This window comes from Mya arenaria, chromosome 3 (genome assembly GCF_026914265.1).
Source record: "Mya arenaria isolate MELC-2E11 chromosome 3, ASM2691426v1".
Classification (NCBI taxonomy): Eukaryota; Metazoa; Mollusca; class Bivalvia; order Myida; family Myidae; genus Mya; species Mya arenaria.
Window position 1 is genome coordinate 30,651,019 of NC_069124.1, and position 27,728 is coordinate 30,678,746.

Here is a 27,728-nt window from a genome sequence, read left to right on the forward strand (position 1 = left end):
AAATGGGTTTAATGTTGTAACATCTGGTGTTAAATGATGTTCATATCATAAGCTGTTCTAAAAAATAAAAATGAAATTTATTTTCACCTTCTGCACAACGGGAACAATTGAATCTGCCACCTCTTTTCTCAATTGTTTCATCTGCTTATCAACATGGACAGGATCAACCTTCTGAAATCAAATATTTTCTAAACTTTTTTAAGTGTGCTACTTTGTGAAGAAAAGTATTTTGAATTAAACATAAAAACATTTTGTAGGAATATACTTGATCAAAGGGATAATAGCGCGTTTTCAATCAATTCTTATCTCAACAGCTACAATGAAGCATGAGCAAATATATGTTAATTATACCTTCAGAGTGTCGTCTGTGGAAGTTTGACTATCCACGAAGCTAATCCGCTTAGGCTGCCATCTGCTTTGTAACAGCATAACCTCGCTGCTTGTTGACGACCTCTGTAAAATATAAGGTGATACGTGGAATGGATCTTTGCTCCAATACCAACAAACAGGGCAATGTAGGTCAAGCCTACGAATGAGATAGCTTTGAATGATTTGAATGATGTGAACACGTTTATATGAAATAAAACTTTTAAGCAAATATCGTCTTCAGTATGTTGAACAAATACTTAATATATTATTCACTCATTTGATCTTATAAGGCCATAATGACCATTTGTTATATTTATATACAAGTTTTGTCCCATGACAGAGGTAACACCACAAAATGTAGAATAAATACATTATTCCAAATACTAGTACCTCAAATGTAACAGAGTTTCGGTATTCTTCGAACAAAAGGTTTACCGCCTCTCCTGTTTTCTTAAGTATCAGCTCGGCTTTTCCCTCACAGAACTGGAACGTATTCTGGGTGGCACACGTTTAAAAAGAGAGACAAAACTGTTTATTTAATTAAAAAATTTCACCAAACTGTGGGAATTCCTGTACAACTGATTTTGTTTTACATATAAAGATATTTCTTTACTGTCAATTTAAAGATGCACTCTTACTCCCAAATAAGATTTGCCACAATTAAGAATATTGTTTTCATTTACCAAAAAGGATGAATAAATGTCAAAAACAATGGTTCCTTTGGAAGATAGCAAGTTTAATTTGAAAGACAGTTGCAGACACACAGTAAATCTTTAAGCATTCACCAATCATTTAATATTTGTGCGTTTGCACCTTTTAAATACACGGTTACAATCTTGTTATCAGTTATTAATATTTTCCTTAAATGCATTATTTAGTAAGTAGTTAAAGGTTTATGACTCAAAATTTATGTTTGCTTTACATGTGTATGTACTGATTTTTAATAAGAGTGTCACTTTAATATCTCTCATACTTAAAACATTCGTACCAACCTACCTTGAGCGTTAGCTGTAACGTTTCCACAGCCTCTGCTTCGCTGTATCCACTGTGTGTGAGACTTTCATATGCGTCCGTCCATTCGTTGTCATAAAGCTCGCTATACTTCTCACCGAGTTTCAGAGGTCGGTTTGGGTCGGTCAGATCAGTGATATTTGGGTTGTCTCTTGTGAGCTGGTCACCAGCTATCTTACTTAACCTAAAGTTACGTGAGGAACAACAATGTTTCGATATAAAAATTGGCATTATAGGTTGTCAGTCGATAAAATGTTTTACTGACAACTAGACGCGTCCAATTTTGTTTTAATCTTAAACGGAAATATAGTTTTAATGTATAAAATATTCTATTAATTCTACGTTGAAAAGCAAAATCTAACATTGTTAAGGAAATTACCGTAAACGAAGGTGTTCGTTCTCAGCTTTTAAAAATGTTATTTCGTTCTCTAACCGTTTTGTCTCGGGCAACTTATTTGCAATTGAATCTTCGTGTGCACTGCATTCATCCGGGACCTTCAACAGAGGAATGTTAACTGTTACGCAATCCTTTACATCTTCCTGACCTTCATACTTGAAAATAAGAAGAGGTATTAAATATTAACTTGCAGGGATCCGTTTAATTTGCCCGAAGTCCCGAGGTATATTAATTACGTTTATTAAATATCCATTATAAATCTATGAATTACATATCGTGTAATCCGGTTGTCCTTACTTCACCACAGTGTAATACGGGTGTATACCAATCTGCTGACGTCATATTATGACATAGCAATGGGTGATTTTAAAATGAAGTCATAAATCAATATAATGCTCCATCAAAATGACATTTATTATGAAAGCATGTGTCTTATTGTTAACAAGTAATATATGTAATTACATGTAAAGAGTTCTGAACTGATCCGGAAGGTCGTATTCGGCATGAATATTTGCAGATTTTGATTTCACTCGACTTTCGCCTCGCGAAATCTGTTTCTGCAAAGATCCACTCGAGTCGTATACATCCTGCCGAAACAAAATGCCGAAAATAACCCTATTTCATTTCATGGGGACCTCTTAGTTTGAAGCATGCGCATCAGCAAATTTGTTTTAAGTAATGTCTGCAGTTCCTGAACCAAACAAACCTTAGTTGAATGCATTATTTAGGTGTATTTATTTTCGACACTACATGCATCAATAAAACGCGAAAAATATTATTCCATTTCAATATGATTACAACTATAATTATTTTTACAATCCTCAAACCGCAATTTATCACTTATTTCCATAATTCTTAAGGGTAAGTAGCATTCTTACGCATATCTATACACTGTCGTTGTTTGAGACAGGTGAAGCTAAATTTAGTAACATTCAAATATGTAATGTCTTCCTCCTCAGCATATTTTTGTCTAATTTCTTTTCAGATTTACAGTTCTTTGTAAGATATTTACGTTAATGATGTAACTCTCTTACTATAATCATTGCGGAAGACTATGTAAAACTATTTAATAGCATTAATTTGCTTGTAAAAGCGTTTCAAAATCTGAATCAAGACTTGCGTGGTCTAAATTCGATAACAATGGCTACTGTACATGTTTCAGATACCGTGGCTTATGTGGCTATATTTTGAAGAACACGTTTTTATAATTCTTACGCAAATAATTTTCATGAAAAAAGTAATGTATCAAGAAGCAAATAACAATTGTATTTCCATTTTAACCTTAAGAAAGTGGTTCAGTTACGAATAGTAATAACCTAATTTGTATAAACAAATGCTTCATGGACAATTGAATGAAGGTAATATGTGTTGTATTATCCAATATGATTTTAGCTTTTCCACGCACCTGCTTAAAGTTGTAAATATCCGAGATAACATTTCGATTACGTTTTATGGACTATTTAAAGATGCACTCTTACTCCCAAATAAGATTACCACAATTAATACAATTGTTTTGAATTACCAAAAAGGATCAATAAATGTCGAAAACAATGGTTTTTATGAAGGATACCTTGTTTAATTTGAAAGAAAGGTGCAGAGAACATGGTATTCCTACCTTATGAGACTATTGTAGATCACAGTAAATCTTTTAGCATTCACCAATCATTTAATATTTTTGCGTTTTCAGCTATTAAATACACGGTTACAATATTGTTATCACTAGTTAATATTTTCCATAAATGCATTATTTAGTAAGTAGTTCAAGGTGTTTCACTCAAAATTATGTTTGTTAAACATGTCTATGCATTGATTTTGAATGAGAGTGTCACTTTAATGGGGAATTCGGAAATGGTCGTAAATTTTCGGATTGTAAGTCACATGACGATTAACCAGGTGATGTAGTCAATCAATACAATTTTAGCGTTAGTTTTTATTATCAACATAGCGTGCTTTGCCAAAAGGAAAACCCCCAGATCAAATCAATTTATCATGGAATGAAGTATTGAATTTCCTTACTTGTATATATCTACAATTGAAAACTTCATGTAACCTTTATGACCTGACATGACCACATTTAGTTCTTTGGATTAAGTTCATGCGTTGCTTATAACAGAGCACATATGTACATGTTGTTATATGATAAGCCAAAGGCAAGACCACCGGCTATATCATGTGCTCTCAGAGAAGACGAACTCATGGTGGTGATCACACGCCTTGATAATTTGTCTGAATTCGGGCAAAAGTTACAAGTTATATAGTCAGCTGTACGTCATTCTCCGTTGTGGATAACTATCTCTATGACTGAAATGCTGATATATTGTTTCATTCACTGTGAATTAAAGAAAGTCATAATTCTCGTATGAAGTATATCCTAGCTGTCTATCCAACATTTCTCATTGAACCTGTGGATATGAAAACATTGACTGAAACTTAAGAGGAGGTAATTTTGGGTCGAATATAAGTCGGGCGAATTCATTTTGTGAGCTTTATAAGGTGAAGCGATTTTTTTCCAAGAATTATATGAAACCCTTTTTATTAGTTTAAAATGTAGATATATTGCGCATTTCAAAAATAAGTATCATAGTGATAGTCTGCATTCGCGCAAAAATATCTTATGTATTAGACTTAGACGTTCAATATTACATTTGCAATGTATGGGCAATTCCAATCTGTGTAATTTTTGCCCTATAAGCAAATATTGTAATACCCTAAATAAACATCTTTTATACACAGTAATTTACCATATGTTTGTATATGTGAGTATCAAAGCATAACTGGGTGACCTATATTCTTCAGTTTACTAGGAACAACCCATTTATACTCCGTAAACATTTTTATGAGTGTGCTGCATACCGAACAGGCATTTCAAGGGAATTCTACAGAATTGGAAAATTCGCCCATGGAACCTCAATGCCAGATAAGTAATTCAAAAAAATTCGTCACTTCTTATTTCTAAACTATATAGAATGTGGAAAACAAACTATTGCATTTCAATGGAGGGCCATCTAAATATACATTCATATTTCTACAATACATAAGACTGTTATTTCTATTCGGACCTGAATGACCTGATTGATTGACTGATATCATTAGTCTAAACTTCTTATGACAAGGCGCAGAGTAACCACACCAAGTTATATTTGCCATGTAATACTTAACCTTCGTTCGAAGATATTCCGACGCTGTTTTTATTTCCCCCAGCAAGTACTTCCTTATAGATTCTGAACTTTTGATCTTCCCTTTGAATGCTTTTATTTTCTCCTGCCATTCGATAAACTTTTCCTCAAGTTCTGACAACAGTTCTTCTTGAGTTTGTTCACTAGTGTAAAACGTTGATCCATTTCGTTGTGCACTTAAAGACGTTCCCATAATAAAAGGTTTAAACAAAATTTATTATTATATGCGCAAAAAAGAACATACTGCTTGAGTTTGATTTAAACTATTACTTCCTTCTCGTTGTAAGATACTTAATATAGAAACTGAAATAAAACTTTCAACGCTTTATCAGCATGTAATTCGACCTCAGGTTTACTGGCTGAACATTTATTTACTTTATACGTATTACCTCACTGTTAAGAGATTTAAGTTAACTATTTGATTTCATCTCATATAGTGTCTAATGCTAAATTGAGGCAAATGATTTATTATAATACAACGCAATGGAAAGCACTTGTTTACCAATGAACTATTTATTCTTAGTGGAATATCATTGTTGATACAGATATCTGCATAAGATAACGTCCAAATCAAAACGTACCCGTATTATGATCATAAGTCCCAAAAACATACGTAAAACGTGTAAATTTTGAAAGTGAGCGTATAGTAAACCTTTTAATATTACGCATTTGTTAAAGTGTTTGCAGGTCTAAAAAGAATATTGACAACACGCATACACCAGAAGCAGAATTTAACATAATATATCGCACTTAAAAATAAACAGCTAACATGTTAAGGTGTTCCAGGGTGCACTGTAACGACGCATAACAGCATCGCCGCATAAACGAAATCGACCACGTTTATGCGGTGATTTTCAACGCATAAACAGGTCTTTCTTTTGTGGCAAAAGGGCACACTTTCGCCGCATAAAAAAAACAATTAAAACACATACTTGTACAAAACTGGTTGATAAAGTTTCATCAAGATCGAACTTAGTTTTTTTTCTGTCCATTTAACCAAGCTTTGAACTAGACTTTTAAGTTTTAGAGACGTACATTCTGACAAATATTTAGTAAGGTCGGTTTAAATGTGAACCAAACCAATTTATCTTTCTGCGAAAACGTTTGAAATGACGTTTGATCCGACTAAAGGTTTTAAGAAGTCAATTGTTAACGACGGACAAACAACAGAAATCCATTAATCCTCACAGCTCCACATGTGCTCTTTGTGCTCAGATGACCTGAACATTATTTCCTTGTCAAGAACTACAGATAATTGTGCGATTGTGAAATTTATTCACGTCTAGGTCATCAGCGTACATCTCTGGTTACCAGGGCAACGTATGTTTGTAAAATATTTTACTATATATATATGCATGTAAACAGGGTGCTAACAAAGCACATTTAGTACAAAATGTCTAGCACAAAGTTACTAATGATGCCCCTAAAACAATGTTACAATAACGATTCCATGGGCCAGACTCAAAACCAGATATAAAACCTCACCCCAACAATAGAGTGTAAACATGCTCTAGAAAAATTGGACCGGATACTACCAATCATATTATTTTACCAAATATAATTATGATATTACGTAGTTTCTTATACCAAAATCCATACATATATAATAATAAACAACGCTTTAATGCTGTATGAAAATAGTTGTTAATCTAAATAATATAACGCAAACTCATTCCATATATTCAATTTAGACAATTGAAGAAAGTAATTGTGAATCTATTCTCTCCACCTCGATTCTTAATTCATGCATCTTATCCCATGTCCTTTCAATTGGACGAATATGCATATCGCTACAAAACTCAAGTTCTTATTTGTCACTTCAACAAACTGACCTCCGATCAATATTGACCGTAACAGATAGACAATACTTATGTGAAAAACTAGTGGCTATGTTTAGTTAACAACATGATGATTGTAAAGGCAGACATTATTTTGTCCGTACTTTTTTAAACATGGTTTACTTTGGTTGCAAAACACCCTTGCATACAACGGAGCCTTTTTCATGTAGCATCATAACTGGCCAAACGATGAAATCAACAGCTATCCACTTCTTGTGTACACTTTGAACATGCTGGTGTTGACGTCGGTTCCAGATTCAGGAACGAAAAATCACATCTGTGGATTTTGCACAACCATCATCCAGCAAACGTAGATACATTTGTTGATGAAGGGTTTCAAATCTTTAACACAGCATGCATCCCAACTTGCCTCAATATAAGCCTGCAGTGATATAAAATACATAAAGCCTCGTATAAACCAGCAAACATAGTGTGCTTAAAAACGTTTTTTTCAAGAGATTTGCTCTCGGGTTTTAAACTCTTAAACGAAATTTTCAAACGCAATTTATGTAGCAAAAACACTGAAATGCAGACACTTTTGAAGTTAAACTATTTTCCTTTTTTCTACGTACCAATGTTACATTCGGTAATGTAACCTATTCAGTTTAATTGATTTTGAAAACTAAATTTAGATACATGTAGATATAATAAATATAATAATAGTGGTTTTATGGTACCATTTGGACAACTGGCAACATTGATTCCGACATCTCCTTTTGAAGTTTCTTCATTTTGTCCGTAACATAAACAGGCAGAATTTTCTGCAAAAGAAAATAACTTTTACACTGTATATTGTCGATAACGTAGAATTGGGTAGGGGCAGGAACTTGATGCAATCTCACGTAAATGTAATCAAGGAAAATCTTACCATGTTACAAGATTAAGCTAACAACAAAGTAACAACCAGTCAATTGTAACCTCGCCCCCCCCCCCCCCCAGATCCGGGGGTATACTTGGGATACCCAGAGGAATGGGCCGTGTTTTACCTTTCAGATGGCACTGCAGTGCCGGGTGAATGCGATGGTTTTGTCTTCGCGCCAAATATAGCGAGGAATGGACCTTACCTAGAGTCCCTGTGGTGCGGGGGCATTTGGCGGGGATTTTACCAGCGGTTCAATTGACTGGTGCATTAATATATCAGCATGTTACAAGTATACAGGGTAAAGGATTGAAGCGATAGCTTAGAACTAATATTAAGACTTCTCTCCTTATTCATCAGATTTTTTCATAAATTTTAATATAATAAGAATACTATTTGTCAAATAAAAATTCTTCAAATTAAGCTGTTTACGTGAAGCACGTTCGCAAATTCGGCTTTTTCAAACCATGTCGTAAAATAAACAGTAATAAAACGCCGATCTGACAAATGAAGAATTTAAACTGTACAATATGTTGTTGGTTTTTGTTATATTTGGTTTATGCGGGGATATCATCTTTACATCAATTTAGAATTTAGATTTGGTTTAATCGCTTTCAAAATGTTTTGTTCAATCACTTTGTGGCATTCCTATATTTCGGATTGTTTAAAAATCGGACAAACAAATGGCTGTACGATAACCATGTTTCGATATCATGATATCGCCGGTCTTCCAACGTTAAATAACAAAGTAAGAGTCTGAGAGTCCGTGAAAATTCCTCACATCTGGTAAAATTCAGAAAACTGCGTAAAAAATGCTTACTAGTATTTAATCGTTATATTACCTGTTTTGTATAAAACTTAATCAAAGTGTGGTAACAATAATTGGTTTTCTATATTTTTGTGCAATTTTGAGTACCTTCCCTCCCCATGCCCCGAAAAAGCCCAAATATTTGACTTTCCTCCGAGTGTGTGTGTGTATGTGTAATCTTTTTTATACTCGCACTCGGGCCCATTCGGCGAGTGCTCCAATAAGATTGCTAGTCATTTTAGGATTTTGGAGCATAGTGCACAGTCATAATGTAACGCTGGTAAGAGCTACCCTGGTTCTTCATCGTGTACAAGTGTATAGCACTGTCACACGGCATTCCCATTTAACACACATCCCGGAAGACGATTAGTATTTTAGTATTGCGGCGGGGAATCGAACCTGCGACACCTGGATTGAAAAATCGGTCTAAAAATAGAACCATTGAATGATACAAGATGGTGGCTATATAATTTTTCTCAAAGCTAAATTTTAATTTACTCAGCAATGAAACGACTTATAGGAAAGCTATGCAGATACCTTAAAATACAATACAATGCTACAGTGTATGATTATCCTTGAGTTTTACAACAAACAGTTACATCCCTTAGTAAGAAATTAGCCATGCAAATCATGACTTGTTGGTGATAAAAAAATGTCAGACGGATTTAAATTTACCAGGTTAAAACCAAAAAAAAAACGTGAACTAATTTTGCAAAAATATAAAACTTACGAATTGAACAGTCACCGTGAAATTCTCTTATAAACGCGTACTTTACGGCTCTTTAAATGTGAGAATTTGCAGCGAACTGTTAGTTGCACAGATTATGACTTTGCAATAAATCATGCAATTTTAAACCAGAGACAATTAATCTGTGGATACCAAATATGAAATGTGTAATGACTGCTACAAAAATAATGAACATGACATTTACACCATGAAGAAAATGAGCTACTAAGCATCTTTCAAGACAATGCATTTGTAAAAAACATGGGTACAGCATCACACTCTGCGAATCACGGATACTCTCAAAAAAGAAGAAGTCATTATTCAATACAAACAGTCATTTTAAAGGTAAGTCTACTTGATTAACATGAACACCACTGTCCGTTTGTGCCGGGGCACATGCATATTAACCAGTGCGCATTCGTGATCTATTAAGTTACTCACTTATTAAGCCAACTAATGATTAAATTGAAATTTGTTAGTTGCATTCGTTACTCAATGGAATATTAGCGGTTAATATCTGCTTACTGCATTTTTTGGTATAAGAGTTTTATTATCAAAAGTGAATCTGTCCGGTTTTCGCATTGGCAGAGACATGTGCATGAACACATGCTTCCTTAAAATCGAATGGGTAAACCCAAAATTTGAAAGGAACTGTACAAAAGAAAAACATATTGGGTAGGCTGTCATTCTGCATTTATTATGGAGAGTTTTGGCAGAGTTGGCCCTAAAGCCAAGCCTTGAATGTTTTCCAAATGTCGTTTGTCACAAGCTGAGTGTGTCATTAGTCTCAAAACCTGATAAATATACAGAATACCTTATACATATTTAAAACGTCGTCCGAGACATTCTTTTTTTAGTAATACTTCAATACAGTTTCCTTAACTTTCAGGAAACCACAAAACTGCTTACGTTTATCTTTTCATTATGTAGTTTTTCTAATAAATTGTTACGAATGGTAATATATACATATAATGCATTCACCTTTCAAAGTTTATTTAGTAAAGCGCAAAGTCACGCAAAGTCATGCAATGCAGCAAAAAAGCAGACAAAACATGAATAATCGAAAACGGGTTTCACTTTCTTTATGAAGGTTTCTTAAAAAAGTTATAAGTAAAGAACAAAATTACTGTTTTCTTGCACCGTCTCTATCATCTAAGAATGGTAAATAATTTTGTCTGAATGGAGCAGTTCGAATGAGAAAATTGTTCGAGACAAGATGTAAAAGTTGCTTTGTTTGACAACACAGAAACAAGAACAAGAGCAGCACAACAAGAGCAAGAACAACACCAACAAGAACAACAACAACGTCTACACATTGAATGCCCTATCCTACCGAACAACCACATCTAAAAACGTACAGGTCATCGGAAAGTGAAATCGCATTCACATTAAGTGCTCTATTAGTGGTCATCTAGCAAAGGGTTTGTCCCGTCTTTGTCAAAGTAAGAAATAAATGGTTAGCACACTATATTAAAACACATCAAATATCAAACACACAATACAACACTGTTATGAATTCGTATGTTACACGTTAATGCATATTCTGTATAATATTTGATAAACAGACAAATGTAAAACTCTTAAAATGTAGGTACATGAGTATCATACATACATGTCTTTGTATGTTAATGCAATAGGAATAAAACACTTTGTGTGTGTATGTGAATGCAAAGCTATTATTGCATACAACAATGACTGAAACATGCCCTTGTTTTGAGACAGTATTAACTAATTAACTTCGAATCATCCATGTATACGATTTTGAATTCGATAAATGGTATAACGTCATCAATACAAACACTCTGGCGTCACAAATCACAAATATATACGAGAGCAGATGCGCGTTCCATAATGTTCCACATTAAATGCATTGTGTTAATCTTGCAAAATACGCTTATAAGCACTGAAATGGATAAAACAAACAAAGTTTCGTTCACAGTAGGAATCGTCCCAAATAGTAACTGAAATATGTTTACATCCATATATATCTAAGTCGTTGAAACTATTGTTTTTAAAGATAAGTTTTACTTACATTTTATAGCAAAGGGAAGCTTTTCTGTTTTAAATCGAGACACAAAATATGCACATTACCGGTCTTGCAATACTTTTGCGTCTATGCCCTGTCAGAGATCTTAAGTAATGATGCAAAATTTGATTTCAGCTCCTATAAGTCAAAGACCGGTAAACGAGGAAACAATAATTTCGATGGTATGGAACAGCGTTAATACCTTAAAAGCGTTATTTCAGTAAAATTATTCTGACACTCCAAAATCATCAATGAACTTTAAAGTTTATAAGCTTTAAAACAACAACAATTCATAACCCCGTTCGTCTTTCGCCGTTTTTGACATGTCTGCACTACCCCGTTTTTGTCTTGTGCCGTTTCTGACATGTCTGCGTTACCCCGTTCGTCTTGTGCCGTGTCTGACATGTCTGCAATACTCCGTTAGTCTTGTGCCGTGTCTGACATGTTTGCATGACCCCGTTCGTCTTACGCCGTGTCTGACATGTTTCCTATTTCTGGATAAATATCCTCTCCACCCTCTGCGCCTTTAACAGCTTGTAAATTGGCAAGATGATCAGTCGCCATCTCTACCATTGTCTTGAGCGCAAATAACGCCAAAGAGTTTACGGAATCTAGCGTTTCCATTTCATGTTCATAATTCTTGATCGGAAATACAACGTTTCGGGGAACCCCCAACATTTTGGCCGTCTTGTTCACCAGTTTTCCAACGTCTGTGCTCATGAAAATGTCACCAAGCTTCTTCCGGACATCATGGCTCACTTTGTCGACCTTTGTCAGCAAAATCGCCAAGGGAATGCCTGAAATAAAACACTGAAACTGACATCTGCTTAAAGTGAATCGCTCATGCTTTTAGACCAAAAATTAGGTTTTCCGTGAACGCATCTGAAAACACTTATTTTATCATTATTTTACTATATGATATTGAAATAGCAGAACAATACAGTTATAGCTTAAAAAGTATGTTGGTTTTAGTGGGCTCGAACCTACGCCGGTAAAGACAATAAAAATTAGAAAAAAACAGCCGGCTAGTCCACATGGCCACCGGTACTTTAACAAAAGTGGTGGACATGTTGACCTGTCAAGGAAACATTGTTAACCGCACTTGATAATCAACCAATCACGCAACACCACAGCGTTATTAACGCTAATGAAAATTGTGGTCTTCAAGGACGATATTTGAGCAAATACCAACATTTGCTGAAGGGCTGCAGCTTTTGGTATTTTTGTTTAAACACTCCTGAGTTTTTCAGATAATTTACCAGTTCATAAACCTTAAATAAATCTACACATTTGTGTTTGACAATCCGACAAGGGAATACAAAAAAAGCAGTAGACTACAGATAATACAATTGCAAAACAAGAAAATTGAATTTATTTTTCAATAGAATTGATATCGCTGTGTACAAAGCATTGCATCTTACTTACTTTTGCATCATATAGCTTACGACAAATGCATATTTCGCAGTTTTAGCGCAGATTTTTTTTCCATTTCGAAATTTTACTGTGGTAGTCTACCTAGTAAGCTTAAAAATAGCGTCGGTATATTTATCTGTACTCATCGAATGACTTTCACATGCTTAATATACACACTTCATGCTTCCCGGAAGAACGGACATTACAAGAAAGTGGAATACTGTTGCGAAACAAATGAAAGCTTTTAGAACAGTTTAATTCTGCTTAAAATGACAGCGTGTTGCTTAAAGGCTTATTTGAAGTTAAGTGTTTGAAACGATCACATGACTTGCAAGGCGTTCGAAAAAAAGCATTTCACGCTTTTTTAAACTCGGAAACCATTATGCGCTTTTTAAAAAGGGGAAACTCGTTTATTTTTTTAATCATGTGAAATGAGTATCTTTGCTCTAAAACTAGCTCGCGTTGACAATTGTAGGCTTGTTTCTAGGATTTACTGTATCTGCCGATTTCAGGACCATCTGATGTCTAGTCCCTAAGAATGGCTTACGGTTAAAAGCGTTAGGAGCTCATTCTAAAAAGATTAGTCATTGCTTGAATAAAATAGTATAATACTTTATAGATTATAAAATTTACTCTTTTTAAAGATGCCATGCTTGAAAGTTTTCAGTTGTGCTTGTGTTTCTCCAGGCATATCATCTACGGTTGTGGCATCAACAACTATCGCAACACAATGGACAAGATCGCCGACCTTCGGGTTGAACACGAAATCCGGGGACCTTAGAGACAGATGCTGTGTAGGGTTGAACTGAAAGGGAAGAATAGTAATGGTGAGTTTTATCAGTGTTTTTGATGATGCTGATGATGGTGATGGTGATGGTGATGGTGGTGGTGATGATGGAGATGATGATGATGATGATGATGATGATGATGATGATGATGCTGATGCTGATGATGCTGATGCTGCTGGTGATGGTGGTGTTGGTGTTGTTGGTGGTGGTGATGATAATGCTGCTGCTGCTGCTGCTGCTGATGATGATGTTGTAATGATGACGATGTCAATGGATGAGGTGGAGGAGGCGGAGGAGGAGGAGCAGGAAGAGGAGATAAAATATCTACGGTGTTTTGATTGTAAGCATTTACTTCTAGTAAATATATAAAAAAAATATGTTGTCTGTTATTACGTCATAGTTTTCAGGTACGTTTCCATCAAGTAGAAAGTGAAGCTCGTGGATATCTATTCCTTGAGACCTCTCCAAACCCGGAGTGTCACAGAGTTTAAAGTCGAGAAACGATCCTGTTGTTGAACGCAAACGGTATGGAGAATACTGCAAAGTATAAACTTTATTGTCTCAAAGGGAAACATGTTAATGTTGAGTTTTATCAGTATTATTAGATGATCGTATTAAGTGAAATTCGCAAATCATAACTAGATAACCTGTTAGTGTTGTATAGGGCATTTTTGTTGGTAACAAACAAAATTTGGTTTTATATCGGTACCACGAACTGTGTATTGATTGAAACGGTTTCAAATGAAATGAAATGACAACCAATGTTATCGTTTGTTTAACGAAAAACCGAAACTAGTTTTTTGAAACTACCGAAACCCCTGCGAAGGGATTTTCGTCGGTTCTTTCCACGCGAAAACTAGTTAACTTTGAAATAACCCCATGGCGGACAATATCCAACACGTGCATTGAAACAGGCAACCGCTCATCTGCGGTATCATTGTTTTGTTGAAATTTAGAAATAATGGCTACAAATACTCGACAATGTTGTTAAAACTGCGTTTGTTACTTTGAGTGAAACAGGTTTCCAAACCGCCGAAACCCTTGAAACCAAAACTAATACTAGTTTGGCATAATCAACAAAAACGCCCGATGAGTGACAGTGTACCTGATGAATATCGTTTCTAGACTTTTTATCAAAATAACCAAGTTAATGCATTTCCCCCCATATTGCATCATACGTCATAAAGAAAAAAACAAAAAAGTCAGTTCATAGCCTAATTTATCTTTTTTATGACAATAATAACACAATACCTGATCAATCTTAAATTAAATAATATTCCAACCGTGCTTGTGGCGGCGTGCCTATCCGTCCCGCAGCTGGCAAAGTGGGCCATGCGGCCCGCGAGTGCGGAGGCGACCGTGTTCACAAAGCTGGACTTTCCGGCCCCTATTGGCCCCAGCAATAACAAGCGAGGCTTTGTTGAGATTTCAATGGCCGATAGCTCATCAAACAGCTGCGACACGTACTGGCAAAATAAGAGAGCATAATAAAAGCGTTGAATTGTATTCATTTTAAGATTGCAATGCAAAAAAGTCAAAATCAAACAATGATAATCCTGATAATTTTTTCTTAACAATCCTACGGCACTTTAGCATATTATCATTGTTTTTCACAGAGATTGGGGTTTCGTACACAGGGAATAACACAGCGGATTTCCGCAGTCAGTTAGATTTACACTTTAATTTCTTAAGGACTTTAACAAACGTCTCGCCTCAAGATACCTATACAACAAAGTTTGAAGTAAAACATACTTCCATGGCTGTACTAAATGTAGCCTCCCACAGTAGAGGGTGGGGGCAATGTGTATACATGGCTGATTTGTTACCTCCGTGTTCCACTGTGGCTGTGTACGCCAGGGACATTCTATGTCTTGATTCGTGGGCCTTTCTCCATCTAAATATAAATAAAAAACAAACAAACACGTATTGACTAGAAATTTGGCTAACACATACATAATTTGTTTCTCTGGACAAAGACAATTCTCGCTTTTGTTTAGTTTACATTAACACACATACTGATGTGTGAGTGGTGAATTACTTTTCGGCAAGAAATGCCATACAAGTTAATGTTCAATCTTATACTGAATAGTCCTACATCCGGTATAAAACTGTACGGTTCTAAAACCAATCTAAAACTGTACGGTTTTAATACAAATCTAAAACTGAACTGTTGCAAACCTAATCTGAGCTTGTTTGATTAACCTAATGATCCATAAGGTATTAAGTAATAAACCTGCAACACTGTAAACCTCCAGGTCTGTGACCTCCATGCTTCCGTTGTTGATGTCACTCGCAGAAAGGCCGCAGGTGTCATAGAGATTTGATGTGAAACGATCCATGTTCCCATTGAGAGTGAAAACATTGTTATTAGGTACGAGCGTTTTCCCACTGAAGCATTTGATTGCTTCCGACCATGGTCCCTTTGCTTTTTCCCAAAGGATTTCAGTAGTAGCCCCTTTGGTGAGACACTTAGTGTACCTCTTATTTCCCAGGTAGTTTAGTTGAATAAGGAAATGTTTTCTGTCTGCTTTCCAGTTTCCTTCGCTTTTCCAGTCTATGCATGAATAGAAACCAAACACGGAGCCCTTGAGGTTATACAGCATGGTGACGGTAGGACCCTTGTTGTCACACCTCTGATGGAATATGTCGGGATCACAAGCGTCTCGGGAGATGCTATAGAGCAGGGTGAAGCGTTTCCGGCCCTCTCCTATCATCTTCTCTATATCGTCCATATTCTCATCTGTTAACCGGCCTTCAGACATGTTCGTCGTTCTCTATATGTTAAATGAAGAGTTTACAAGAGTTTTTCAATCATAATGACCCCATCCCCCCTGAGCGCCGTGTTGTCAGGATTATGTGGACAATTGAATGAAATATGCTTGGACCGAAATGACAGCTAATTTTGTCATTGGATGCCGTTGAGTGATGATATATTATGATCAATCAAAGTGTGAGGATAGAGTGTTATGACCATGACCATTGACTCTATGACCTCAAAATCCATAGGAGTCATCAGCTGGTCACCAAAAACCTAAATGTCAATTTTGAGGGTCATGGGTGCAGGCATTGTCAAGTTATCACACAGATAAGTTCTTTTTGTTAAAGGTCACTGTGACCTTGATCTTTGACCCGATGACCCCTAAAACCATAAGGGGTCATCTACATGTCGGACGCAACCACAAGTCAAGTTTGAGGGCCATGGGTGCAGGCATTGTAGAGTTATCACTCAAACAACATTTTCGCATTCAGATCACTGTGACCTTGACCTTTGACCTGATGATCCTAAAATCATTAAGGGCCATCTACTGGTCAGGCCCAACTTCCATGTCAAGTTTGATGATCATAGTTTCAGGCATGGTTGAGATATCACTGGGAGAAGATTTGTTAACTTTTTTGCGTTAAAGGTTACTGTGACCTTTGGTCTGATGACCCCAAAAGTCCTAAGAGGTCATATACTGGTCATGTTCAACCTTCATATCAAGTTTGAGAACCATAGGTCAAGGATTTGTCGAGTTTGCTTTCAGGTCACTGTGACCCTGACGTTTTAACCCAAAAGCAATAGGGGGCATTTACTGGTCATCTACTGGTCAGGCCCAACCTCTAAGTCAAGTTTGAGGGTCATAAGTGCAGGCATTTTCGAGTTATCACTCGGACAACCTTTTACCATTCATGGTCACTGTCTAGGTAATGTTGAGTTTTCACTCGGATAAGCTTTAAAATTCTTTAACTTTAAAAGGTCACTGTCACCTTTGAACCGATGAGCCCTAAAATCATTAGGGGTCATTTACTGGTCAGGCCTAACTTTCATATAAAGTATGAGGACCATAGGTCCAGGAATTGTCGAGTTTGCTTTCAAGGTCAATGTGACCTTGACCCCTAATATCAAACGGGGTCATCTACTGGTCAGGCCCAACCTCCAAGTCAAGTTTGAGGGCCATGGGTGCAGGCATTGTTGAGTTATCACTCGGACAACCTTTTACCATTCAAGGTTACTCTGACCTTGACCTTTGGCCTTTGGCCCAATGAACCCTAATATCAAAAGGGGTCATCTACTGATCAGGCCCAACCTCGAGGTCAAGTTTGAGGGCCTTGGGTGTAGGCATTGTTCAGTTATCACTCGGACAAGCTTTAAAATTATTTTACCATTAAAGGTCACTGTGACCTTTAACTTTGACCCGATGAGCCATTAAAAAATAAGTCAGTCAATAATTATCTAAGTCAGACCCAACCTTCATGTTAAGTTTGATGACCATCCATCCAGGAATCGTTGAGTTATCACTCGGACAGGCTTTGGTCTAACGACGGACCGACCGACCGACCGACCGACCGACCGACCGACCGACATGTGCAATGCAATATACCCCTCTTCTTCGAAGGGGGCATAATTAAGTGCTAATTTCTCGACATTTTCTATTCTGTAACTTATCCATGCAAATATTAACATAAAGAAGACTAAGTTTCAACTGAAATTTAGAATTCAAGCTACATTTACCGCCAATGAAAATGCAGATAGGCAATTACTAAGTACTAAGTTTAATCATCACGAATTTTATCTTTCGTGGGTGTTTAAAGTTCTGCCCACTGCCAATCATCCAATACACAATCTCTACGTCAGATTTTGCGTTGACAATGTGTCAGCCAATGAGGTTGTATTCTAAGTCAGTCAGTCTACGCTTACTCTTAATCTTTAAAATTTTAATTCAGGTCATCTAACTATTACGTAATAGACATAATATTGGCGACTTATACCGTGCCTCTATTAACGTTGCATGTACACGTTCATTATGTCGCTAAATGTAAATTTGGAAACAACGTGGAGAATAAGACGATTGAACCAAAGTTTTTTTTAACTTGCAATGGAATTCACTTAAAGCAAAGGGAGCAGCTGTAGGTTTAAAGTATACCCTTACATGATACCCGGCGCACGCCTTGGTAAAATCGCTAATGGAAGTACTTTTTCTTCCAGAAGAAGTTATTTTTACGCGGTAAACCTCGTTTCCGCAACACACCCTACGCTCGGGTCGGAATGAACCTATCCTTCACTCTCGGCCATGAAAGATACTTATAATCTTACACGAGTGGCTATTGTAGATGCTTTTTCTCCTACCCCAGTTAAACAAAATTAAGTAAAAATGTATTTTTTTTGCTGGAACTCTTTTGTGCTTAGTGAAAATTATTGCGTATGGATATGCGATAATTCGTGGTTGTCATGGATATGTTCGCAGTGATTCAGATTATGTTCATAGTTAAATCCGCCTTTAAATAGGAGAGTGAAAAATTATTTCTCGAAAGGTGTGTGAAAACTGTTTTATGGTGTCATTTGAAGCGAGAAATACTTCATTAGCGTTCTAAATATTGCCACAAGACAAGAATTCCATGATGCTACAGGCGACAGCCTTTAACAAGGGAGGTAATTACAATGTGGTGACCATTAAAAAGGAGTTCCATACGGGCATTTTATCTTCGCCCGTGGGCAAGATAAGAATTAGATTGATAACATATTCTTCAAACACTACACTCACTTTTTAAAGCTGAAATTTTCGTCCAACACTGTGGACATCATCAGAGTAACTGGCCTGACTATCGCTCACTCGCAGCTCTGACACTCGGGACTTCCCGCCGAATTTCCGTAATCCGGCGAAAAGTGGGTTGTAAATCCCAGAAAGGAAGGCCCCCTCGTCCCGGTTCATAACTGCCCCCTCAGTTTTGATGCAAATAGCCTCCTTCGTTTTTCGCACTCTCCAGTCTGATTCTCTCTCTATTACGCGTGCCCCCTCCCAGTTTATTTCATGATTATTTATGTTCTGGTGATCTGTGATTGCACTTTTTTCTATTGTCGATTCTGATTGTTTTCTAGTTGATCTAGTAAATGCCTTATTTGAGTTTGTTTCACAATCTTTTTTGTGTTCATTCAGTCTTATTCCAAATTTTCGCCCCGATTCTCCCACGTAGACTTTATCACAATTTTTACAAGGTATTTTGTAAATTACTTCTGCTTTCTCTGTTGTTTCCTGTTTGTCCTTGGGGTGCACTAAGATGTTGCGTAGTGTCTGATGTGGGCGCATGGCCGTGGCGACTCGATGTTTATTAAACACCCGGCTCACTGCTTCAGATAGCCCTTTCACATTCCTTTCTGGGATTTACAACCCACTTTTCGCCGGATTACGGAAATTCGGCGGGAAGTCCCGAGTGTCAGAGCTGCGAGTGAGCGATAGTCAGGCCAGTTACTCTGATGATGTCCACAGTGTTGGACGAAAATTTCAGCTTTAAAAAGTGAGTGTAGTGTTTGAAGAATATGTTATCAATCTATTGGATTTACCTACACAATGAACTCATTCAAGAAGATAAGAATTACTAGCACGGTTTAATTATTGGATCTACTTATCTGAAGTGGGAGAAAAGGATTTCCAGCATGGCATCTGTGCTAGGAGAATACCGATAAAACATCACAATTATGGTCTATTTATTGATAGAAATGGCCAATTCGGTCATTTCACGTCCGATTATAGTTACACTAGAAAACAAAAATGTAAACTTTAATATTTTATCTGTAAAGTATTTTCGGTCATTTTTGTACTCTAAATGAGAGTTTTCTACTAATGCTTGCCCTTATTTAACGCAATTATGTCAATGAAAATAATGAAGAATACTTGATACTCATATCAGATAAATGCAACTGTGTAATAACTTCTTTTTAAACAGAAGGGTGTTTGTTTAACAAGTATGCCTTCCTATTAACAGCCGATTGATCATTTCGCATTAAATGACTTATTTGCTGGTATGATCAATATCTCTTTCAAGAATGCAAGGTGCAGTTATTGACCAGATCTTAATATGTTGTTTTAAGAGTTGATGCGTTATAGTTCCAGTAAAACATGTATGCGTCCTCTTGACAGCAGTGAACAAGTTAAATAGATAATTTAATGTTAATAATACGGGAAATGCTAGTTATACATGCACACTGGTAGATGCTAAAAGGTGAATTAAAGTAACAACCAATATATTTATTATCATACGACAATGGTCAATTCTTGCAATTTGCAATGTTTGATATTTAAGTAATTAATTATTGTATTTGTTTTTATACATTTTTTGAAAGATGACCATGATCTCAAAATCAATAGCGGTAATTTGCAGGTCATGACCACTCTCCGTTCTAAGTTTGAAGGACCGACGTCCAAGCGTGCTCTATTTATCAGTCGGGCAATATGTCGGGGTTTAAGATAAACGTGACCAAGGACATTGTCTTACTGACCTCAAAATTTACTGAAGTCAGCTGCCTTTAAAATTTCCATTCTCGCTACCAAGTTTGAGACCTTTAAGCCTAAGCGTTCTCTTGTATCAGACAGGGCGTGGTCTACGTACATACCGAAGGACCGACCAACATTTGAAAAATAGTATAGTCCCGCTTCTTATACCATTGAAAGGCGGCTGAATAGCATAAACGTCTGCCAAATGATTTGCCTTCACCATTCATGAGCATGAGTAAAATAATGTTGGACAAAAACGAGTTGATACAAAACACAGTTTCATCATATATAGTTGTATATACTAACATGTTTTTAATGAGTTTGTTTATTAATGATACATAAAACGGTTTTTAACTCAAAAACTGATCACATGCATTTATAAATAATAATTCAGTATCATGTACATGTTTCGTTACAATCGAATGTTACTAATTTGAGGAATCGCATTTTACTACGTTGTAACATAACTCGTATTAGTGCATATGCGCATATGGTTTATGATTATGTTTTCAGCTTATGTTCGTATTTGTTAATATACCAGGTCGGCCGTCCAGCAAGACTGTCAGCCTTCTTGCTGGCTGCCGGCCGGTAGGTAATGATCCAACTTTCGTATCAAATACAATGTATTGCCTCCCCACGTTCCCCACATTGCCATGTTATTTTCACACTTTTGCTGTGTTAATATCTAGAGTCTGACATCAGACTTAATGACTTTTAAGAGCTTATTCCTAAAACCATGCTAGATATAATGCTTATAGGAAACTGATGAGCTGATACAATTACAAATACTTCCGATTGGGCAGGTCGGACGAATAACCATTAGTATATAACATATAAAATGCTTTTCAAATACATGAAGAATTGTTAATAAATCAATATTGTGCAAAATTGACCTTTAAATGCAACCTTGACATTGAAATGAGGAACCAATGTTATGCGCTACACTCCTTCTAATGCATGAAGCTTGACAAATCTGTGAATGTTCGGTAATATTTGAGAACTTAAAACACTATATTTTGTGTTACATGACCTCAGAGTGTGACCTTGAACTTTGAGATGCGAGCACAAATCTTCAATTCTGTTTGATTAATACTAATTATAACTCTTACAAACTAATAACAAAGTTATTTGCTTAGACGGAAAGTGTTGCTATAGAGACCATATCGTACACCATTAACGTTCAAGTGTAACCTTCACCTATTAGTGAGGGTCTTTTTGAAAATAATTGCACTATTAATTCTAGAATTTAGCTGCTTTGCATGGTGATGGTATGAGGTATTGCGAATATTTTTCAAGCCAGACCCCAAGCGACAGATCAAGGGGTCCCCCAAAATCCAAGATGGCCGCCAAGATGGCCGCCATTTATAGTTAATTAGATAGATAAGCTTATTTCTAGGTAAGTATCAGCTATACACAAATCCAATAAACAGTAATCTGTTGTTAGTAGAAGTAGGCTTTAGAATAAAACACTTAAGGACAATTCAAGGTCAGGGTCAAGGTCATATTAAGGTCAATCAATAAAAAAATCGAAAAATATACGATATAACATAATAAATCGAAGTATGTTAATGTCATAATGTTGTACTATAAGTTTGATTTGCATAATATATTACAAACTATGTTTCTGCTGTAAACAATGTATATAATTAATATATATATATACTTATATAACTTTATTATTCAGGGAAATATCATAAGCAATACCATAAGTAGATCGTGTAAAGCAGCCACACTGGTTGCATTTACTACAGAGGACAAGTTTTTATAAATTATGGGTATGGTAAACCAAGCTTACACAATAAAGACATAATGTGATACACAAAGTTATGCAATAGCTACACTATAGTTTACTGTAAAACTCTACTTGTGAAATTACACATTTAAAATAAATTTACAGTCTATCACAAAGCCTAGTGCATTTACACAAGGCTGTACATGGAAGATTAGCCTTCACACATTTGCATCGCCCACGACAGCCCTTGTCCCTGTCACATCCACACTTCAGAAGCTCCATACATGACTTTGCTGCTGGTAAGAGTGTTAACCACACTGGTTGCCATCTTGAATTGGGGTCTTCTTCCTTTGTCCAACCATGCGAAGCTGGGGAAGGTAGTGTTGGCGATGGACTTAGGGATTGTCCCCTACAGAAGCCGGCCTGGTATACCGCCCGTTGTGTATGTTGGTAAAGGGCATCAGATGTGGGTGGTATCAAATCGATGGAGCGAGCTTTCTGTGTGAAGAGTTCTTGACGGGCACTATTAGTTGTTTCACATATACTTGATCTGTCATACATGAGAACTACAAATCGTTCAATTATCGGCATACACACATTGATTTGCTCATCATCGGGGGTGTTGCTTAACACTTTAAATGCCTGAATTGCATCAGGAATTGACAATAATGTGTTCCATGCTGTCCGCTTCCCTTTGCCACCAAATGCAGACACCTGGTCACAACCAGTAAAAGCATGGAATGCTGGAAGAGCTTGGGCCATTTCTTCTCCAATATTTAATACCATAGTATGAATTGGTATATATCTCAGGGATTTTCCAACACCAAAATCAACCCATAACTCATCCAATTCACATCTGCTGAACATTCCTGCAGCTATGACGACAACATCAGTGTCAACTGTTTTAATTATTGCCTTGCTCATTTCAGACTTGCCAACATGAGCAGCATGAAGTAGCAGCCTGGTGTCTGCTAGTGCGTTACTACTTGCAGAAACATTATACACAATTAGTTGCGATACATTCATAACTTTTTGTGATTCTAGCAATGATTCAGTGGATTTCTGGATAGCACTTGGACCACCTAAAATCATAGCAATCAGTGTTACCAATGACTGTGGAACTGATGCTTTTGATATGTCGTGATCAAATTCACCTTGGAAAGTCTTTGTCCTTGCTTCGAGTATATCTCGTCTTACAATCTTTGCAGCCTTTGCTAAGAACATTCCTTCGTCATCAAACGAAATATCACTGGCACCTTTGATAATATCACCAATGTCCTTTTTGTGAACAAGTAATATTTCTTTGCCTTGTCGGTGAGCTTCTAAGTATGGAATCCGCGCAAGGATTCGTTCTTTCAAATTAGATGTATTTACACGCCGTGAAACTTCGTAGCTGAGCATTTCATTTACACTTGCAGTGTAAATTTTAGCCTGATCAGACAACTTGAGAACTGGAATAGAAATGTCAGACTCATTATGCATGTCTTCAATTGATGATACCAGTTCAGCTAAGGCAATGCCATATGCTTTGGAGTAGCTTGTCTCAGATGTGCAGTCTTTTGACAACGCTGATGCTTTATAAACCAGCGCAGACAGGCATCTTAGATGATATTGTGCTTCCTGAGATATTAGATCTCCACCACTTAGTTTAGCAAGAAGTAGGGTGTCATTTATCGCCAATGCACATTTCCTTATCTTTTCATCAATATCAAATGTGCATACTTGATGCATTTGGCCATTGTCACTATTACAGAAAAAGCATTTTGTCATTACTTTAGCTGCAGCATCGCCGCTACTTAGACGGGTCACTTTTAGTCTTAGGTTTTCCTCTGTATCATTGCTTGATGATGCTTGGCGTTTTACAGCACGTTGATATTTCCATAATCCAACATTGTTTCTACATGTTTTGTGCCATTTCGCAGCATGCGCAATGAGTAATTCTGCAACTTTTTGACTCTCACCCTTTAAGGAACTATGCAGGTTATACGGACACAGTCCCGACCTATCATAACGCTTAATATCTTCAACAAATGTTTCATATCCAGCTGGATTAACAAGATCAACATTGGTGTTTTCCTGGCATAATACACATTTTGTCCAATCAATGTTAAATTCCTTTTTACATGCATTCTGCCTTTGTATCAATTCAATATGTTCAGGTTTTCCTACAAAAATCTGTTTTGACATTATTTGATTAGTATCTTAGTAAAACAAATGTGTTAGTAATGTTAGAAAGTTATGACACACAGTGCTTTTTGTCATTTATGGAACCATGCAATGCATGGAATCCTTACATGCACCTGAAAAGAAAAAAAATAATATTATAGCAATGGAACATTTTAAAGATATACTGTATACACGCACATCAAAAAAGCTTATATGACGCACTCTATAACTTAAATGTGAAATAATAGTTAGAACATGATGAGTTTGCCTTTTCAAAAGATAATGTGGGCAATCTGTTTGTATTTTTGTAGTCAAAATTATCATTCTCACCAAATCCGGTAACTGATACACATCCAGGTACTACTCAAGTTTTAGAAAAACAGGCAATAAGGACCAGTGCAATGCCCACAAAATCAAATTCCAACAAAAATAAGGTCAAGTATAACATGCAGATGTATTGTATTTATTTCTATTTGTTATTATTTAATTTTCTACGCAAAATAGAGTCACTTTATTGTTTTGCAAACATTGTACTCAAATTCATAGAAGAAACCCATAAATTAAACAAAGCTATTTAATAAAAGTGTATCATATATTTATGTAACTGAAGTGCTGAAACATACCTGCTATGATGTGGATCCCATTCTTTCTGTGTTTCTTTGCAAAACGGCAATAACAATATTATTGAACAATGACCATGCTCTACTGACATTGTTTTGATGGCTGATTTACAGCAAGGGGAAGAAACTCTGAGCAAGTAAATGCCTCAGTCACAATTTAAAGTCGCTAAAACTCATAAAATAGTTTGATATTTCAATGCATATATTAAGAAAAACATGCTTTATGTTCCACATTTCTAAAACAAATCATATCTTTGTGTTTTATTGATTGATTTTAGATATTTTCGCATACTTACATACTTACAGTCGGCCATTCTTACCCATCATCTTAGCTTAAAGAGACAATTAAACAAATATTAATCTGTCATGTAAATTGATCTTAATACTTTATCTTTATTTATTATTTGAATTTTCAGATTAATGTTAATATCAAGGACCAGTAAAGAGGACAAAACTAGAATAAACCGAAATTTTGTCTCCACAGGGAAAATGATAGTCACCTTAGAAACCATATTTGGTTGTCATGGTTACCAACTAGAATATCATAAGCATCATACAATGAAACAACAGTGCTTATTCGTGGTGAAATCATGTTTTTTTTTTACTTTTTTTAATTTGACCTTGATTTTGACCTTGACCTCGACTTATGATTATTTAGAAAACTATCACATTTTAATAACTAACTTATTACAAATAGGATTTAATAAAATTTTGTTTGAATAAAGTATAATGACGGCACTAATTTCATAAAAAATCCACGTCACCCAAATGGCAAATAATCGGCGGCCATCTTGGCGGCCATCTTGGATTATGGGAGAACCCTTGATTTGACGCTTGGGGTCTGGCTTGCAAAATATCGGCAAGACCTCATACTATCACCATGCAAAGTGGCTCATTTCTAGAATTAATAGTGCAATTCTATGAAACATCCCCCAAAAAGACCCTCACTATATGAGAAAAACGCATGTATTATGTTTACGACACACCTTCCTATGGTGCTGCACACATATGTGAACCGAAATTGAATTCGAATAAATAATAACTAAATAATTGGCTGAGACACGAAGCATTGCTATAAAGTTCGTATTGAACAACATAAACTATACCTTGACCTTTGAGATAGCTTAGCACAGATTAAGGCGTTACACATTCGGCCATATTGCTATAAAATATAAATAAAATTCCATCAATGATAATAACGTTGTAACGGACGGTGCGATCATTATGAGCTTTCCTTTAGGGGCACCAAAAGAAACATAGCAGCACGGCATGAGCTTGAAACGAAGATGAACGTAACAACAATTATTAAGAAACATCTGAGAGCTACACATATATTTAATATTCCATATAGGCATTAGAGTAAACTAAGTCAACACTCAACTCATGAATAACTTTCCTGCAATTGACAAATAATGTGTTTGATACTTGCTCACTTCATGGTGACCGTGATAATGTTTACCAAAATCAAGAACAAACACTCGTAGACTGTGTAAGTAGTTCGCCCAACGAACGATTTGCAAAAGACCGTCCGTCCGATAACCAGCTGGCCATATAATGACTCCATTATACTCTACCTTCGAACTCCACAAACATCTTTATAGCCATAGTATGAATATTTCGTTAAAGTGCCACAACTCTTTGACAAATTTGCCACAAAGGGTGGTGAATGAGATTGGCACTTGTTAACTTCATGGTGATCATGCATTCAACGTTTCGGTGTAATCCCTTTTAAACTGTGTAAGAAGTTTGCCCCAACAACGTTTTGCGACAGACCGAGCGTCCGCCCGCCCGCCCGACCCACCAACTGACCGTATGATGACTCCAATATACTCCCAATTTCAAATTTTGTTTGCGGGGGTCTATAGTGATTCATTCTTACTCTTAAAGGTACAAGGCCATGGTTTGTAAAATGCACTGGTTAATTGATACTGCTCCCTCAACAATAATACATATTTAATTATTTATAGATAAAGACACAATCTTATACCATATTTTAAGTCAATGGAAATCGAAAGTAGCGTTCGAAATCGAAAGTATCATGTATATAGTTTTATAATATCAACCATCTGAAAGAAATAATGCATTGAGATATTCCTACCTTCAAACCACCGACAAATATAGTTGCCCTCTCAGTTAAAAAATCGTTATAAAGCCAACACTGGTCCTTTTCCTTGTATTATGATGATACAAATTATGAGGCACTCAACAGCTAAAACGATAACTCATTGCTTTATTAAAGAAGGGAATCAACTTTATACTTGTTCAGAACATTGTATATAAATGGTATCTAATTAATGTGCTCTAAGATGCACGATTGTTGATATCTAGTGCATCTGTTACAGGTTAGGCCCTCCAGAAGGGGGCATAAAGGGGACTTTGGGAACCGAACGATTCCCAATAGCCTGAATTTGATTAACAACCGAGAGGCAAACTTTCGTCATTTTAATGCCTAGAACACATTCGACACCAAGGAGTTTGACCTAGAACCCGAGCTTGGTTATGTTAAGTTGCACTATGTTACCACGGCCTAACCGATTGATCAAAACAC

The 27,728-nt window shown here is 36.2% G+C and overlaps 2 protein-coding genes across 8 annotated transcripts in view; both read right to left on the reverse strand.

The window, feature by feature from the left end:
• Positions 1-27,728, reverse strand: part of LOC128227578 (uncharacterized) — a 49,380-nt gene that overhangs the window by 12,303 nt on the left and 9,349 nt on the right. For 4 of the 5 annotated variants that reach the window (XR_008259837.1, XR_008259838.1, XM_052938245.1 and 1 more), the window contains exons 1-6: positions 4,937-5,220; positions 1,760-1,875; positions 1,366-1,564; positions 760-864; positions 352-453; positions 88-171 (exon numbers count right to left, since the gene is read on the reverse strand). Coding sequence is in view for 3 of the 5 variants with exons in the window: in XM_052938245.1 (XP_052794205.1) it covers positions 88-171; positions 352-453; positions 760-864; positions 1,366-1,564; positions 1,760-1,875; positions 4,937-5,146 (816 nt within the window). In the remaining 2 variants the exon portion in view is untranslated. Of the gene's footprint in view, positions 1-87; positions 172-351; positions 454-759; positions 865-1,365; positions 1,565-1,759; positions 1,876-4,936; positions 5,221-27,728 lie in introns of those variants that run through there. The other variant, XM_052938246.1, reaches the window with a different exon arrangement.
• Positions 10,638-27,394, reverse strand: LOC128227579 (interferon-induced protein 44-like). 3 transcript variants are annotated; one of them, XM_052938249.1, is made up of 7 exons: positions 27,279-27,394; positions 15,646-16,186; positions 15,239-15,306; positions 14,696-14,878; positions 13,806-13,949; positions 13,258-13,429; positions 10,638-12,008 (listed from the first exon to the last, which is right to left on the reverse strand). In XM_052938249.1, the coding sequence occupies exons 2-7, from the start codon at positions 16,172-16,174 to the stop codon at positions 11,677-11,679; spliced, it is 1,428 nt and encodes a 475-aa protein (XP_052794209.1). In that variant the 5' UTR covers positions 16,175-16,186; positions 27,279-27,394; the 3' UTR covers positions 10,638-11,676. The 3 variants fall into 3 exon arrangements, with proteins under 3 accessions (XP_052794209.1, XP_052794208.1, XP_052794210.1); XM_052938248.1 differs by lacking the exon at positions 27,279-27,394 and adding an exon at positions 25,477-25,518; XM_052938250.1 differs by lacking the exons at positions 14,696-14,878; positions 27,279-27,394 and adding an exon at positions 25,477-25,518.

Bases quoted from the DNA above. Each gene is read 5' to 3' on its own strand.
- LOC128227579 (XM_052938248.1), bottom strand. The intron at 15,307-15,645 runs GTTTATTACTTA...ATTTATATTTAG, and splicing joins GGAGGTTTACAGTGTTGCAG to ATGGAGAAAGGCCCACGAAT. The intron at 13,950-14,695 runs GTTGGAATATTA...TATACTTTGCAG, and splicing joins GGCACGCCGCCACAAGCACG to TATTCTCCATACCGTTTGCG.